The 17,678-nt window shown below is 45.7% G+C and overlaps 1 protein-coding gene across 2 annotated transcripts in view; it reads right to left on the reverse strand.

The window, feature by feature from the left end:
* Window positions 1-3,556: 3,556 nt before the first annotated feature.
* gtf2f2a (general transcription factor IIF, polypeptide 2a) overlaps window positions 3,557-17,678 on the reverse strand; it is a 259,984-nt gene continuing 245,862 nt past the window's right edge. For both annotated transcript variants that reach the window (XM_072514321.1, XM_072514320.1), the window contains 2 exons: window positions 13,744-13,887; window positions 3,557-3,998 (listed from right to left, as the gene is read on the reverse strand). In XM_072514321.1, the coding sequence (XP_072370422.1) occupies window positions 3,879-3,998; window positions 13,744-13,887 (264 nt within the window). In that variant the 3' untranslated portion in view covers window positions 3,557-3,878. The remainder of the gene's footprint in view (window positions 3,999-13,743; window positions 13,888-17,678) is intronic.

Here is a 17,678-nt window from a genome sequence, read left to right on the forward strand (position 1 = left end):
AACATTGTTTTGCTTTAAAAATTACTTTTAAATTTCTGCTGCACCACACCTGTAGAGTGGGCCGTGTGCTGCCCATACCACAATCTAGTAAAAGTCGTGGGTCAGGTGAACTCCATGTTATACTTTGGAGTTCTCTGAACCCTGGCCCATAACAATATAACCTCCTGTAACAATGTCCAGTCATACCACAAATCGAAGGATGACAAAAGACAGCTACATGAATTTGTACAGGTTATTATTTATTCATTTAAAGAATTTGAAATTTGAGCTTTTTTTTTTTACAGAATGCCCTCCTTTAATTTTTGATTTTATTACACTCAGTTACCATCTTCGTTCGGCAATGTTTAAATTGAATTCTGTCATTCACAATCTTATCAGAAATTCCTGCAATATACATCTGGCCAATCCAAAAACTGCCTTAGTGCATGAATCATTGGCCTAGATCTGTGGGATTCAAGACCCCTGAACATACAAACATACTCAAAACTTTTATTCAAGTCTGAAGTGAACAAACTTCTTCATAGATTTTCTTACTGATAATAACGTAGCAAATATCTGACCATTGCTCTCACATATCATTCACCTTATGCTCTTAAGGTAATTTCGTTGAATCAGCACTCTCGCATTGTAAATATGTCAACTCTTATATGGCAGCTAACTAATTATTTTGAACATTGCTAAAATGTTACCAAAGCTTTTCATGTTGCACTCATCAGGACAAATGTAAGAATGCCAGATTTTCAATGATCACAACCATTTATACAGCAGGAGAAAGGGGGTTGATTGGTTGACAAGGTGACTCTTGATTGGCCAAGGTGTTGCCAAGTAGAAAGCAACAGGGAACCAAAGGTTCCCCAAGCTCCAGACAATTTGGCAAAGGTACAAGGTTTGAACTTATTCCTTTTTCTTTTGCAGAAGACAGGTCCCTGCATATGAATGCATGTTTCTTCTAGAAAATGTAAATGTGCCACATTAAGGACTCAACTGATTATCTTCAATTGGTTATTAAGTGTTGCTATTAGCACATTCTGGATTTTTCAGTAAGTGCTGCCCAATCATGGAATTGCATTTGATAGCAGACATTTTGTTCTGGGTTTTGCAAGGGTGGGCTAGTTGAGTACAGTATGTACTCCCTCTATCACAAACAACCAAAGAAACATGGAGCTTGGTTCACTGGGACATACTATGGCAGTACAAAGTATCTCTGATGAAGACTAGGCATACCTTTTGGTTCTCAGGTGAGCAAAGCTGAACCATCAGAGCTGGTCTTACCTATCAAGTTGTTACGAAAAGAGATCACATTGAGCAGCTTTGACGGGCAGCCAATTTTCTCCAGCTATTTAAATAGGCTGTTACGATTCATATGGCCAAATGCCTCGGTGAGATCGATGATGGAAATATATTGTGCTCTCCTTTGTTCACAACATTTCTCTTGCAGCTGCCGGACGAGAAAATCTCGTCAATTGTGGGGTAGATGTGTTCAGCAAGGAAGGGGTGTCACGGTGGTGCAGTGATTAGCACTGATGCCTCACGGCGCTGAGGACCCGGGTTCGATCCCGGCTCTGGGTAACCGTCCATGTGGAGTTTGCACATTCTCCCCGTGACTGCGTGGGCCTCACCCCACAATCCAAAGATGTGCCGGGTAAGTGGATTGGTCATGCTAATTTGTCCCTTATTTGGAAAAAAAAATTGGGTACTCTAAATTGATTAAAAAAAAAAGATGTGTTCAGCAAGGATCTGCCGCCTGACAACGGCAATAGGCGCAAATACTTTTCCCATGATGCTCAGCAGGGAGAGGCATGGACAGTTGTTGCAATCGCTGCAGTTACCTTTCTCTTTGCATCATGCTTATCCTCGGCATTGCTGCCTACCTCCAGAAGAGAGAAGTTTCCTGTGCTTGTAGGGTTCAGGCGGCACAGCATCAGCACCTGGAGCTTTGCCCATGGCAAGTGAGTCAATAGCTTTGCCAAGTTCCTTCCCTGGGGGTTCAATATCCAGCTTTGCCATGACAAGCAGACTTTCAAGAACTTCCTTGGTGACAGTTTTCTGCCTAGACTACGATTCCAAATAATGTTCCACCCATTCTTCCCAACAGTTGATGACTACTTCCCCTGCCTTGGTTTTCAATGGGGCCATTTTCTTTGCTCATAGACATGTTACCTTTTTGATCTCTTCATACATCCCTGACATTCTGCTTCCAAGGGCATCAGAGTATTCTAGCAGATTTGTAACCATTGTCCAGTCCAGTTTGGACTTTACTTTGAGTGGTTCTTTGGGCAATCAGAGTTTTCTCGCTTGGATTGTACTTGTAATGAATGCGAGTGGACTGCTTGGTTTCAATATTAGGCTCCATCACAGTGATGTTAACCTCGAACCCCATTCAGCATTTCCCCCACATGTTGAGAGCGCGGTATTGTAGATGAAGGACATTCCATTTCGATTCTGCACTGCGTGTTAGCATGCCAGATTAGCACCTGTTCAACTGAGTCAAGGAACTGTTGGTTAATATCAGAGGAGGCTGTATGGCTGATGTTACTACAAAGACCTCATTTCAGCTTTGAATTAAAAACTTCAAGGGTTGCATCCTCACCAGAGTGCATACCAGAGAGTGATCTGTAACAGTGTATGTTGAAGCTGTTCAGTGAGTCAGGTCTGATGATGATCAGATTCATAGAAACCCCACAATGCAGGAGGCCATTCGGCCCATCGTGTCTGCACCGACCCTCTGAAAGAGCACCCACCTAGACCCACTTCTCCGTCCTACCCACGTAACTCCATAACACCACTTAACCTGCATATTTTTAGATCGGATGCCAATTGCAGCACGGTTGCAGTTGTTAGCACTGTGGCTTCACAGCTCCAGGGTCCCAGATTCGATTCCCGGCCTGAGTCACTGTCTGTGCGGAGTCTGCACGTTCTCCCAGTATCTGCGTGGGTTTCCCCCGGGTGCTCTCGTTTCCTCCCACAGTCCAAAGATGTGGATTGGCCATGCTAAATTGCCCTTAGTGTCCAAAAAGATTAGGTGGGGTTACTAGATAGGGTGGAAGTCTAGGCTTAAGTAGGATACTCTTTCCAAGGGCCGGTGCAGACTCGATTGGCTGAATGGCCTTCTTCTGCACTGTAAATTCTATGATTCTATGAATGCCTTGATCTTGGAAGTCTTAAGGACATTTTCTGCTTGGTTTGTTCAGAAAGAAGGTGTCAGTTATAGAACAAGGTGGTAGCAGAAAGTCGTGCTCATCTGTTCTCACTTCTCTTTCCAGGCCATAATGTCCAAGGCAGAAAGGCAAAGGCCATTCTGGTGTTGAAATCCCCATGGGGTAAAGATTGGGGATTCTCAGAATCCTCTAACTGTGCCCAAAACCAAAAACATTTACTCATTTTCTGAAACTTAAAAACACAAATTGGTTTAATTCCTGATTAGCCACAGGGGGGTGTCTTGAGCAAAAAGAAAAATCCCTGAAAGGGGCCTTTTGTTATTTTTACCTTCTTAGATAAATTAAATGAGCAACAGATTTACATACCAAACCGCACCAACCACTAAAACACATCTCAATTGTTTCAACACAACACTTTATTGACAGTACAAATGTGCCCCCACTGAAATCAACTTTCTACATCAAAATACTTGAAAAATACAAAGCATTTTCTTGTTTTCAAATAAAATCCTAAACTAGTTATGGATGTTTTTACCTTCAACTTTAAAAACAGACTGCCATAGAAAATATTCTGGCCTTGGAAAAGGACAAATAAAGCAAATATGGCCGCACTCAGTTCCTAATGACCGATGGCCAAAGCAATACCTTGGACCGTCTCATTTGCTTGAAATCCCCCCAGTAACTAATTTACATGGCCTTGTAAGTTACAGCCTTGTTACTCTATTCACTCTTGTCTTCACTCTGGTAATGTCGATACTCCGGCTTTAACTCCCATGTATTTTTGTGGGTCCCTTTTACATTGTAGATACCAATCTCTCTCAAAATCTCCTTCAGATAGGTCTGTGGGCAAGGGAGGAAAACAGAAAACAATTAACTTGTGCACCCAAAGTTGTGTATTTTACAATGTAGCGTTTTTACAAAATTAGCAAACCTCCCAACCGCACCACCCCCAAGGCACTGGATATTTGACGCAGATGGCAACCAAATCGTAATAATAATCTTTATTATTGTCACAAGTAGGCTTACATTAACACTGCAATGAAGTTACTATGAAAAACTCCTAATGATCACACTCCGACGCCTGTTCAGGTACATTGAGGGAGAATTCAGAATGTCCAATTCACCTAACAGCATGCCTTTTGGGACTTGTGGGAGGAAACCGGAGCACCCAGAGGAAACCCACTCAAACATGGGGAGAACATGCAGACTCAGTATAGACAGTGACCCAAGCCGGGAATCAAACCAGGGACCTTGGCGTGTGAAGCAACAGTGCTAACCACACACTTCCTCTCACCGGGGTGAACCCACTCATCGAAGTTCAAAGACTGTAGCAGTTTGGCGCGTGCCAAGGTTTTAAATCTCCCCCTCCACTTCCCTCGGCCCACTCCCCCACTCTATCCCTGTAACCTCACCTAACTTGCACACCTTTGGACACTAAGGGGCAATTTTAGCCTATTCAATCCACCTAACCTGCACATCTTTAGACTGTTGGAGGAAACGGGAGCACCCGGAGGACACGTGGAGAACGTGCAAACTTCACACAGTCACCCACGACTGGAATCAAACTCTAGTCCCTGGCGCAGTAAGGCAACAGAGCTAACCACTGTGCCCGCCCCTCTGAATCCACAGGGTCATCAAACCCAAGGAAGATTTGTGTGAAAACAAAGATAATTTCTACTGGTTGTCAGCTCAGTAACAAGTGAGAGATAGACTCAGGGTAATCACCAGGAAAAGGGTACAATTGCAGGACTTTTCACACAAAGGATCACTGGAAAATGGAACATATCACCACTAGCAGCTATTGAATCAGATTATGTCAAAAGAATTGGATGAGTACTTGACACAAAATAATATAAAACAATATGGGAAAGGGCAGGGAAATGAGATTGGAGTAAATGGCTACATTTGGAGAGCTAGCATCGTATAATAGAGTGAAGGCTTCCTTCTGAGCTGTGATTCACATTACAATGGACAGGTATGAAGAACAAATTAGACCGGCACAGCATATTTTCAAGGACAAACCAAAACTACAAATACTACAGTACACAACATAACAGGCATTTTAATTTTAACTTGCAAATGAGATGCTGTAACAAATTAATTCAGGGATACTTCCAAGGCTAGACTGTGACTCAACGCTAGAAACACTAGTACTCATTAAAAATAAATCAGTCTGGACTCAGAGTATACTCTGGACGCCACTTTATAATAATGATACTGTGATTACACAGAATAATAGGACATGTTTGCTCCCGATAATTTTAAATTGTTAATTCCACAAAACATTTGAATGAGTTGTTGTAAATAATACGACAAAATGGGAATTGAAGTGCCATTAAATTGGAGGAGTTGGCTGTAGTGCATGTACTACAGCCAAGTACGAGTATATTTTCTGGTATGATGCAACGTGGCACAACACGGCCGACAGACAAAATAACTACGTCCTTAAATGCCCAACAGACAGGAATTCATAGAAAGATTAAGCCCATTAAGATCAAGCCACATACTATCCCACACTATGGGTCATATCGATCCTATATTGACATTGGCACCAGGTCCCACAGAATTGTTACGCCAGGGAACACAGCCATTCAGCCCACCATACCAGCTGTCCTAAATGAGCATCATGACTTGGTGCCATTTTTCTGTCTTTTTCCCGTACCATTGCACATTGTTTCTCCCTCTTCCTCAAATGATCCTGACTGTGCTAAATCCTTCCATGGTCTTGTCCTCTTCATCCTTTTATCCTCCCCCTTCTTTCCAGCTGCTCAAAACTCTGTTCCACTGACTCCAGCATCTTGTGCTGACTGTTGCCCAGGCCCAACTCTGGAATGCTCTCCCGAAACCACTCTACCTTTTAAGACCCTCGCTCTGTGACCAATTATGTTATCTCTCCTAATCCTTCCTTCTTTGGTTCAACCTCTGTTCTTCGCATTCAGTGAGCAACTAGTTTTCATGGTGGGTTTATTTGACGGCATTTCAAGTTAGCAGCACCATGGCTATGTTTCGGCGGTTGGTGAGTTCGATGAGAGAAGTGAAGACTGGGCTGAATATGTGGAGAGGTTGCAGCATTTCTTTGCAGCAGACGTAATAGAAGATGAGGCAAAACAGCGTTTGATTCTCCCGGGTATGTGGGGGCGAAGACTGAGGTTTCTGGTCACGCTACAGAAGTCAGGAGAGATCTCATTTGCAGTTTTTGTTGCTCTGGTCCAGAATCATCATAACCCGAAGACCTCGGTGATAAAGATTCAACTTTCCTAGCCATTTTTGAAAAGCAGGTCAATTGGTTGTTAATTTTGTGGAAGGATTACGCTAGCTTTCAGAACATGAATTATGGAACAGTTTTGGAAGACATGCTTAGAAATAGGCTGGCCTGCTGCATCAACAGGGACAGCATTCAGCGCCAGTTGTTGGGTGATGCCACACTGGCTTTTGAGACAGCTATGGAAATTTCTCAGAGTATGGAAATGGTTAGTATGTGAGACATATTCAGCAAGGTAATGGTGGTCCTCAGTCGGGGTCGCTGCACCAAGTACAGAAAGCAGCTGCACGCAGAATGGGGAAATCAGGGGCAGTACGGTGGCACAGTGGGTTAGCCCTGCTGCCTCACGGCGTTGAGGTCCCAGGTTCGATCCCGGCTCTGGGTCACTGTCCGTGTGGAGTTTGCACATTCTCCCCTTGTTTGCGAGGGTTTCACTCCCACAACCCAAAGATGTGCAGGCTAGGTGGATTGGCCACGCTAAATTGCCCCTTAATTGGAAAAAATGAATTGGGTACTCTAAATTTAGAAAAAAAAATTTAGAATGGGGAAATCAGTGGAGAGTTTTAGGACCACACTATGCCAATCATTGCAAATTTCTGGATGCTGTTTATCACTGATGCAATAAGAATAAAATCTTTATCGTCACAAGTAGGCTTACATTAACACTGCAATGAAGTTACTGAGAAAATCCCTTAGTCGCCACATTCCGGCGCCTGTTCGGGTACACAGAGGGAGAATTCAGAATATCCAATTCACCTAACAGCACCTCTTTCGGGACTTGTGGGAGGAAACCGGAGCACCCGGAGGCAACCCACGCAGACAAGAGGAGAATGTGCAGACGCCACACAGACAATGACCCAAACTGGGAATCGAACCTGGGACCCTGGAGCTGTGATGAAACAGTACTACCCACTGTGCTATCGTGCCGCCCAGAATTATTGAAGAAATGCAGGGGTGCGAAAGGCAAGACGAAGGCTGAACAAGAAATAGCACGAGGAAGCCTCAAGCAGCTATGCACCTCATGGAAAGCTCAGAGCAGACAGATGAGCATACTTACATGTTTAATGTGCATGAGATACGAGCAGAGACTATCTTTACCACAGTGGTAAGCAGGTCAAGATGGAGTTCGACACACGTGCCCCCGCGTGTATAATTAGTGAAGAGATCTATAAGTCGACATGGGATTCTAACCGAGTGCCCGCCTGTACTTCGGAAGGGATTAATCTTTGGACGTACACCGAGAGAGTATATGCCTTTGCTCAGGGCATTGGAAGTCCATATTGCATATAATAGTCAAGAAGCAACAGCACACTTTCTTGCAGACAAAGGGAAGGGGCCAAGTTGCAAGGGCGTGACTGGCTCAGTAAAATTCCTTTGAACTGGGACGCGATCAAACATACGACGGTGACCGAGGATGTTGTCAAGAAGTATCCAGACGTGTTCAAGGATGAAATGGGTACATTGCATGGTAGTACTGTGAAGTTGTACATAGATCCTTGGGCTACTCCTTGATTTTTAAAGCCTATGACAGTGCCCTATGCCATAAGAAGGAAAGTGGAGGATTTGGAATGGCTGCAAGGCTTGGAATCATTGAGCCTATTCAGTTTTCTCGTTGGGCATCTCCAATCATTCCTGCCCTTTAAAATGATGGTGCGATGCACTACAGACTCACTATTAACCAGTTTTCCAAGTTGATTGTTTATCCTTTACCTCAGGCAGAAGATTTGCTTTCAGCTCTTGCGGGAGGTTTTCAAAATTGGATATGAGCCAGACATAAGGGCAGCTCTTACTAGTGGAAGAATCAAAGCAGCTTGTGACCATCAACATGCATAAAGGGTTGCTCAGGTACAATTGTTTGTTTTTTGGCATATCCTCCAGTCCGGCGATCTTTTGGAGGCTGATGGACAACCTGTTACAAGACATTCCTCAGGTGGGGATCTACTTGGATCACATCGTAATTACGGAGAAGACCGAGGAGCACCGCAGCAATCTGGATCAAGTTTGGTTTTCAGAAGCAGGACTGCGTCTGAAGCAGGAGCACATTTTCAAGGCACAAAGTGTGGAGTAGCTACGCTGCAGAATCACTGCACAAGACTCATCTCATGTGGAAGGGAATGTTCGAGCGATTATGAAGCTCTGGAGTCCAGGAATATGTCAGGGCTCAGGTCATTTTTGGGCTTAGTAAGCTATAACGGAAAGTTTTTTTCAGACCTGTCAACAGTGTTGGCTCCATTGTATCTACTTCTGCATAAAGAAACCAAATGGAAGTTGGAGTCTGCACAGAAGGTTTTCAAAGGTGTGAAATCGGCTAATCTGCTAGTCCATTTTGATCTAGACAGGGAACTTATTCTGTTGTGTGATACTCCGCCCTACAACGTGGGGGCGGTACTTTCTCATTAATGGAGAATGGGTCTGAAAAACCCATCCGTTTTGCATCTAGGACGCTGACAAAGGTTGAAAAGGGGTGTTCACAGTTGGACAAAGTGGGTCTAGCTATTGTTTTTGTGGTGAAAGTATTCCATCAGTAGCTCTATGGTCGTTCATTCACCATATGTACCGACCACAAGCCACTAATGAGTCTTTTCCTCCCACTGCCTCAGTAAGAATACAGTACTGGGTGCTTACAGCCCCGCCATTCAATCAGATCATGGCTGATCTCTTCCTGGTCTCAAACCCCCTGGGAGGTAAGTGATAGTGATTGGGATGTTAGAGGGGATGCCGCTGGTGTTGGTAAACATGTATGCGCCTAATTGGGCTGATGTTGGCTTTGTGAAGTGGTTACTCGGAGCGGTTCCGGACCTGGGCTCTCACCAGTTGATCATGGGATTGTAATTTTGTAATGGAGCCGAGGTTGGATAGGTCGATCCCTAAGTCAATGGGATGGTCGAGGATGGTGAAAGAGCTGGGACGGATCATGGAAAGGATGGGGGTGGTGGATCGGTGGAGGTTTGGGAACTGGGAGGAAGGGAGTACTACTTCTTCTTGAACGTGTGTAAGGTGTACTTTAGGATTGATGTTTTCGTGGTGAGCCGTGCGGTGCTGATGAGGACGGTAGGGGTGGAATATGCAGGAATTGTGGTCTCAGACCCTGCGCCGCACTGGTTAGATGTGAGGTTTGGTTCAGGACAGGTGCGGAGGTTGGATTTGGGATTTTTGGCTGATAAGGAGTTTTGTGAGAGGTTGAGAGTGGCAATTAAGAACTATGTGGAGCTCAACCAGAATGGTGAGGTATCAGCAGCTACGTTTTGGGAGACCTTGAAGGCAGTGGCCCGAGGAGAAATTATCTTGTTCAAAGCCCAAAGGGATAGGACGAGGAGGAAGAGCACCGGCGATTATTGGACGAGATAGTTGAGGTGGACAGGAGATACTCAACGGCCCCCATAAGAGAGGAAGAGGTTGCATGGGCAATTTGATTGGTTGACAACAGGCAAGGCGGCAGGGCGAGGGGTGTCCAGGATGAGTATGGGGAGAAGGCCAGTCGTATGTTGGCCCAACTGTTGCAGCATTCAGGGAAATTTTGCAGGTGAAGGCGGAGAAGGGGGAGATCGTGTCGCAGCCGGAGAGGATAAATGAGGTGTTTAAGGCTTTCTACGAGTGGCTGTATAGGGCTGAGCCGGTGGGGGAGGCAGAGGATATGGGGCGGTTTCTGGATGGGTTGGAGTTCCCAGAGGGGGACAGGAAGAGGCATGTATTGGAGGAGCCATTGGAGTTAACGGAAGTGATGGAGTGCATTAGTAGGATGCAGTCGGGGAAGGCCCCAGGGGCAGTGGAGTTTTTCAAGCAGTGTGCGACGGAGTTGACCACCCACCTGATGGGTATGTTCAGTGACACTGTGGAAAAGGGGAAGTTGCCGGCTACGTTAGCGCAGGCGTTGATTTAGTTCATCCCAAAAAACGGAAAGGACCCACTCGAGTGTGGGTCCCACCGGCCCATTTCGCTGCTAAACAGTTGTGAATGTCCTGGCTTGACTTGTAGGTTGGAGGGGTGCGACCTGGAGGTGGTTTCTGAGGACCAAATGTGTTTTCTGAGGGGGAGGCAGCTCTCCAGTAGCATTAGGAGGTTGCTGAATGTAATTATGACTCCGTCAAGGGGACAGGAACCAAAGGTGATTGTGTCCATGGACACAGAGAAGGCATTCGACTGGGTAGAGCGGAGGTGCCAGCTTGAAGTTTTGGGATGATTTGGGTTAGGACTGAAGTTAGTGGCGTGGTTTTGATTGTTGTATGCATCCCCCATGGCTAGTGTTCGAATGAACAAGATGAGGTCGTGTATTTTGGGTTGCATAGGGGGTGAGGCAGGAGGTGCCCGCTCTTGCCGTTGTTATTTGTGTGGCTATAGAACCCCTGGCGATGATCCTTTGGATGTCAGCTGAGTGGCGAGGATGACCTGTTGTTTGTGTCGGTTCTGTTGGAAAGTATGGGCAAAATTATGGGCTTGATGCAGAGATTCGGGGTGTTTTCCAGCTATAAGTTGAACGTAGGGAAGAGTGAGGTAATCCTGGTGAACATGGCGGGGCAGGAGGGCTAACATGGGGGCGCAACCATTTAAGGTAGCAAAGGAGCGGTTAGGTATCTGGGGATCCAAGTAATGCATGAGTGGACCACAGTGCATAGTTGGAAACTGACAGGGTTAGTGGAAGAGGTTTGGGGGGGGGGGGGGGGGGGGACACTTTAAAGGTCGTTGGCCAGGAGCATGCAGGTGGTAGAGATGAATGTGCTGCCAAGGTTCCTGTTTGTCTTTCAGTCCCCTCCTGATTTTCCTTCCTAAGGTGGACTCAGAATTTGTGTGGGCAGGGAAGGTGACAAGGGCCTTGCTACAAAGGCAGAGAGGGTGGTTGACGCTCCAGAACCTGATGCACTAATTTTGAGCAGTGAATACGGTTTGGCTGGGGAATCTGTACAAGTTTCTCTGATTAGGGAAGATTAAGTTTGTGTTAAGGGGGTCGAAAGAGGGCTTTGTGGTTCAGTGGAGGCCATTCTTGACGATATTTGAGGAGCTGTTCACCGCCGGTGGGGGGACGGGACTAAAAGGGGAAAATGTACAAACTGTTAACTCTATTTTGTTGGAATGTGGTATTGTTGGTATTGTGTTTGGAATAAAATATTTTTCAAAAATAAGACAGATAAGCTGCGGGATCCTCCGCTTTGCTGGAAACGCACCCATGCCAGCGGGTTTCCTGATGGCGTGGGGTGGTCAAACTGGAAAACCCCATTGGCCGGCAGTGGGAATAGAGAATCCCGCTGTCGGCGTGCTGCACCAGAAAATGGGGCTGGCGGGATGGACAATCCCACCCAGGTTCTTGATCAATACGGGGATCAGGGGTTATGGGGAGACGGCAGGAGAATGGGGATGGGAAAAATATCAGCCATGATTGAAAGGCAGAGCAGACTCGATGGGCCGAATGGCCTAATTCTGCTCCTATATCTTGTGGTTTTATGGATGTGGTTTGTTTGGACTTTCAGAAGGCTTTCGACAAAGTCCCACAGAAGAGATTAGCATGTAAAATTAAAGCGCATGGGATTAGGGGTAGTGCATTGAGAAGGATAGAAAACTGGTTGGTAGGCAGGAATCAAAGAGTTGGAATTAACATGTCTTTTTCTCAAATGGCAGGCAGTGACTAGTGGGGTACTGCAGGGATCTGTGCTAGGACCCCAGCTATTCACAATATATAATTAATGATTTGGATGAAGGAACAAAATGTAATACCTCCAAATCTTCAGATGACACATAGTTGGGTGGGAAGGTGAGCTGTGAGGAGGATGCAGAGACCCTTCAGTGTGATTTGGACAAGTTGAGCGAGTGGGCAAATGAATGGCAGATACAGTATAATTTGGATAAATGCGAGGTTATCCATTTCTGGTAGCAAAAACAGGAAGGCAGATTATCTGAATGGCCATAAATTAGGAGAGGAATGTGCAACATGACCTGGCTGTCCCCATCGTTGAAGGTCAGCATGCAGGTACAGCTAGCGGTAAAGAAGGCAAATGATATGTTGGCCTTCAAAGCGAGAGGATTCAAGTACAGGAGCGGGATGTCTTGCTGCAATTATACAGGGTCTTGGTGAGGCAACACCTGGAATATTGTGTACAGTTTTAGTCTCCTTATCAGAGAAAGGATGTTCTTGCTCCAGAGAGAGTACAGAGAAGGTTTACTAGACTGATTCCTGGGAAAGGAGGACTGACGTATGAAGAGAGATGGAGTCGGTTAGGATTGTATTCGCTGAAGTTCAGAAGAATGAGGGGGAAATTTCATAGAAACCTATAAAATTCTAACAGGACTAGACAGGGTAGGTGCAGGGAGGATGTTCCCGATGGTGGGGGTGTCCAGAACTAGGAGGCACAGTCTGAGGATGCGGGGTAGCCCATTTAGGTCAGAGATGAGAAATGTCTTCACCCAGAGAGTGGTGAGCCTGTGAAATTCGTTACCACAGAAAGTAGTTGAGGCCAAAACATTGTATGTTTTCAAGAAGCAGTTAGATATAACTTTGGGGCAAAGGGGGTCAAAGGATCTGGGGAAGGCAGGATCAGGCTATGGAGTTGGATGGTCAGCCACGATCATAATGAATGGCAGAGCAGGCTCAAAGGGCCGAATGGCCTCATCCTGCTCCTATGTTTCTGGAAATTGAAATCTGGACATTGAGGGAATGAGCTGGAATGTTTTAGAAAGTAAATTAAAAACCTTATCTTGGGTGACAAAGTCAGTTCATTAGTATTTGTCATTTAATTTGATTTCTGCACACCCCCAACACCCACCAAATTTAAATTAAACCATTTAGTATGTATTTCTTCAAACAGATTAATGGGGGGAGTGGTCAGTTTGTCAGTTGTCTCAGTGTTTGTGCTGTGAGCTCAGGCAACAGAGTGACTGACGAGTGCTGGCTTCATGTGCTTGTACAAAATCCAACACCTCACTTGGTAGCTTCAACTCATTGTTAGTATTCATGCTGGTTAGGAAATATGATTGTAAGATCGTTCAGGCTCCGACAGCAAGCACGACATAACAATGTCGTGTGCCTCTCCAAGAAAACATGAAAAGGCATGCTGTGGACTCCCAGATGCTTAAACGGTAAATCTGAGGACATTCCAAATCATGGGGCTTTGAAATTTGCAATTTGCACTCTCAACAGCCCAGGAGATTCTCACAAATGAAAACGCAATTTTCAGGTTAAGATCATTAAAATACTGTACAGCATGTGGCATTTTACATCAAAGCTCAACTTATTTATATTTACATCACCTGAAGAAGCTTCAAAGTAGCCATGAGCTTTAAACCAGCAGATGGCACCGGTGGACTTTGAATTGCATGTCATTCCCTTTTACTTACAACTGGCTGCTTGGTGATGTCCACCAGATCCTTAATGTTGTAGTACTGATGTTTCTCAAAGGCTGAAAACAGCATATCCAGCACTTGTTGCCGATCTGCACGGGCACGTTTTCCATCTTCCTTCTTCTTCCTTTCGTATTCAATCTAACAAAAAGCACAATATTTGAAACGGAGTGCTTGTACACATTATAACATCATAGCAGAAACCTTTTCAGAAACCAGTTTCCTCCCACAGTCCAAAGATGTGCAGGTTAGGTGGATTGGCCATGCTAAATTGCCCCTTAGTGTCCAAAAGGTTAGGTGGGGGTTACGGCGATAGGGTGGGCTTAAGTAGGGTGCTCTTTCCAAGGGCCGGTGCAGACTCGATGGGCTGAACGGCCTCCTTCTGCACTGTAAATTCTATGATTCTCTGTGGGTTGCTGCCAAGTGTTTGCAGCATCACACGACATTCATGCAGATCCATTCTTTCGCCAATGTTCCACTAGGAGACAGGTTGGCCGATGATCTATTACTAGATCTCTACCAATGCTTCTCTGCAATTACACTGCCACTATGCAAGAGGACTCAAGGAGACTACTCCTCCAATCTCCCCATTGGTGTCTAGAAGCAGGGTGCTTGCCTTCTGACCAGCAGGATCACTGCTTGGTATGGCAACTGCTTGGCCCAAGATCGCAAGAAACTACAGAGTGTGGTGAGCTCAGCCCAACACATCACACAAGCTTGCCACCCTCACATTGATTCTGTATACACCTCCCGCTGCCTCAGGAAGGCAGACAGCGTTATCCAGACCTTTCCATCAGCCAGAAAGTACAGACGTCTGAAGGCAGAAGGTACAGACACAGGAACAGCTTCTTTCCCACAGTTACTAGACTCTCAACGACCCCCCCCTCGGACTGACCTGTTCCCTGTAAGAACACTATTCACAACGTCCTATACTGCTCTTGCTCATGTATTTGCTTTGTTTGGCCCCTTGTTCCGCACTGTAACCAATCACTGTTTGTTGACGTACCATTTGTCAATGTGCACTGTCGATTATTCTTTTTTGTCTACTATGTACGTACTGTGTACGTTCCCTTGGCCGCAGAAAAATACTTTTCACTGTACTTCGGTACATGTGACAATAAATCTAAAAAAATTACACAGACCATGGAGGTAGGAATCGCACCGTCTCAAATATATTTTTTACACAAAAGGAAGAGGAGCTGAAAAAGCAAATCTCCAACCAGGCTCAACAAAATTAAACAATGTCGACAACTCTGGAAAGATTCTTTGAGCAGAGCCTAAGCTCTTAAAGTTTCAACAAATTTGTTTAGTTTTCTTAAACCTCCTTTTCCTCTATTAATTTTATCTGTGTGATTTTGACAAATCTATGGTTGTCGGTCACTCGTTGGTACCTTGCTCAACGGGCTACTTCTCACCTGTGATCCCTGCCTCGGTGGCGAGCATGGCAGCTGAACCAACCCCTATCCTTATCCCATACTTGTAGGTATGCTCAGTGCCAGCCCCACTGACAGGATAAGTGATCAGAAGTGAGGGGTAACTTCCCCAAGTTAGGTTCAATGAGGTCAAATATAGTGCTCTTACCGTCATTGCAGTAGGAACCTGGATCTTGCTGCCAGCGTAACTATTGACTCACTGTCTTATAGAATCAGAGAATTTACAGTGAGGAGGCCATTCGGCCCATCTAGTCTGCACAGGCCCCTGGAAAGAGTACCCCACCTAAGTTCACACCTCTACCCTATCCCCATAATCCAGTAACCCCACCTAACCCTTTTTTTGGACACAAAGAGGCAATTTAGCATGGCCAATTCACCTAACCTGCACATCTTTGGACTGTGGGAGGAAACCGGAGCACCCGGAGGAAACCCATGCACACACGGGGAGGATGTGCAGACTCCGCACAGACAGTGACCCAAGCCGGGAATCGAACCTGGGACCCAGGAGCTGTGAAGCAACTGTGCTAACCACTGTGCTACCATCTTGACCAGCTGGACCTGACCACAGAATCAACTGATAGTTTAAAATCAAGCCAGCTGTGTTGGAAGCTCCAAGGAAGGACACTTGATCTCTCTGAAGAAAGCCATTCACATGTCAGTCCATTTTAAAATTTGCCACGGTTACAAGCTTCCCAAAATGATCAATTCTGAAACATCATGAGAAAGACACAAAATAGATGGCATTTTACAAAGATTAAATCTGGCTAGCTTGACCGTCTATAATCTAGATGTAAACTCAGCCTTTTTGACAGTGTCTGTTGTCCACATTTATGATTCAAAACCAGTGCCTCTCCATCTAATGTTGCTGCTCTAGGCCGGTTTCTCAATCCTGCTCTATCATAGCTCTATCAAATCCTGCTACATAACAAGTAAAGGGAAAACTAAAAGCTGTGAAGTAATAAGTTGAGAAATAAGACGTGTGTCAGTAAAATAGTAGAGCAGGAGGAGAGGTGAGGGTGTGTGATCCAAGTAAGCTTTCTTTATACAAATGCACACAGTATAAGTGAGTGTTTTTCAAACTTTTTTCCCGGGGACCCATTTTTACCAACCGGCCAACCTTCGGGACCCAAACCGGTCGACCGTTGCAACCTACACCAGACGACCTCCGCGACTAACGCGGGCCGCCATTTGCGACACAACATTAATCCCCAACCAACATGACTGAAGGAGATGATTTGGTCATTGTTTGTGGGAGCCTGTGTGCACATATTGACTGCTGCGTTTCCTACCTTACAGTAGTGACTACACTTCAAAAGTACTTACTCGGTTGTAAAGCACTCTGGGAACATCCTGAGGTCAGGTGCTACATAAATGCAAATTGAAACAGTCCCAGATGAGCTCGCAGTGCTGGGAAAGACCACTCTATCTATCAGGACTCTGTTGAAATTTAGGGCCTCAGCGGGAGACGCCCTGCCGAGGCCGCACTTAATCCCGTTTCCTGCACTGAGGAGCTCCACTCGCCAGAACTCCTCAGTGCAGGAAGACATTGGGGGGGGGGGGGGCAGTTGGCGTGACCCCGCTATGCAATCAGTGGCAGCCAGGGCTGCACCTCATCAGTGACAGAGTCAGGAAGAGACCCTTCTTTGGCCGCTCAAGCAGCTCAATGGAGTTTTGCAAGATAGCTTGGTGGCGGGAAAACTTCAGGTTAGCCTCCACCACCCCACCCTGCCCCTGCACATGTGCATCCTTCCCGCCTCCCTAAATGGGCCACCTTGCCTCCCAGCCCATCTCCAGCAGCCTGAAAAAATCCAGCATAATGAGTTTGCATCCCACAATCAATTAAAATTTCTTGTCTTGTCAGTTCAATAAGCTTATAGGAAAAACCTGCGCGCACCAATGAGCGGGCACGCATGCGCAGTGCGTCCGCATCTTTTTCATGGCCGCGGCCATCATTTTGAAGGCCACTCGCAGCCGGCATTGTTAAAAGCCGGCTGCTGTGTGCAAATTTGCACAATTGGGAGCGTCGTGACGGACGGCTCCGTGACCCTCTCGACACTCGCCCGCGGATCGCCTGGTATAAGGAACACATTGAGTAAATGGCAGATGCAAATTCAACTTTGACGGTAATGACATGGTAGCCATGGCTCAGACAACTGCAGGATTGTCAGACCGGGGAACTAACTATACCAGTTTACAAGGTCCACAGAAATATGGGGAAAACGGTAGAGGGGAGGAGTAGTGATTACAGGTGAAATTACTTTGCAAATAAGAAAAATTATAACATTCAGAGGCAACTTTTGGGGCAGTTAGGTAATACAAAGCTTCAAGATTGTAGTGATAGTTATGCATGAGCAGTGGATGATTGTATAAATGCAGAGATGAGATAAGTACGTAGTGAAGGTAGAGTGATTTAAATGGGGGGCTTTTAACTTTCCAAATGGTAGCATGTTAGAAAGATAGTGAATTTCTCGAGTCTGTCCACGATAGTTTCTGCAACAA

This window comes from Scyliorhinus torazame, chromosome 8, assembly GCF_047496885.1.
Source record: "Scyliorhinus torazame isolate Kashiwa2021f chromosome 8, sScyTor2.1, whole genome shotgun sequence".
NCBI classification, from domain to species: domain Eukaryota; kingdom Metazoa; phylum Chordata; class Chondrichthyes; order Carcharhiniformes; family Scyliorhinidae; genus Scyliorhinus; species Scyliorhinus torazame.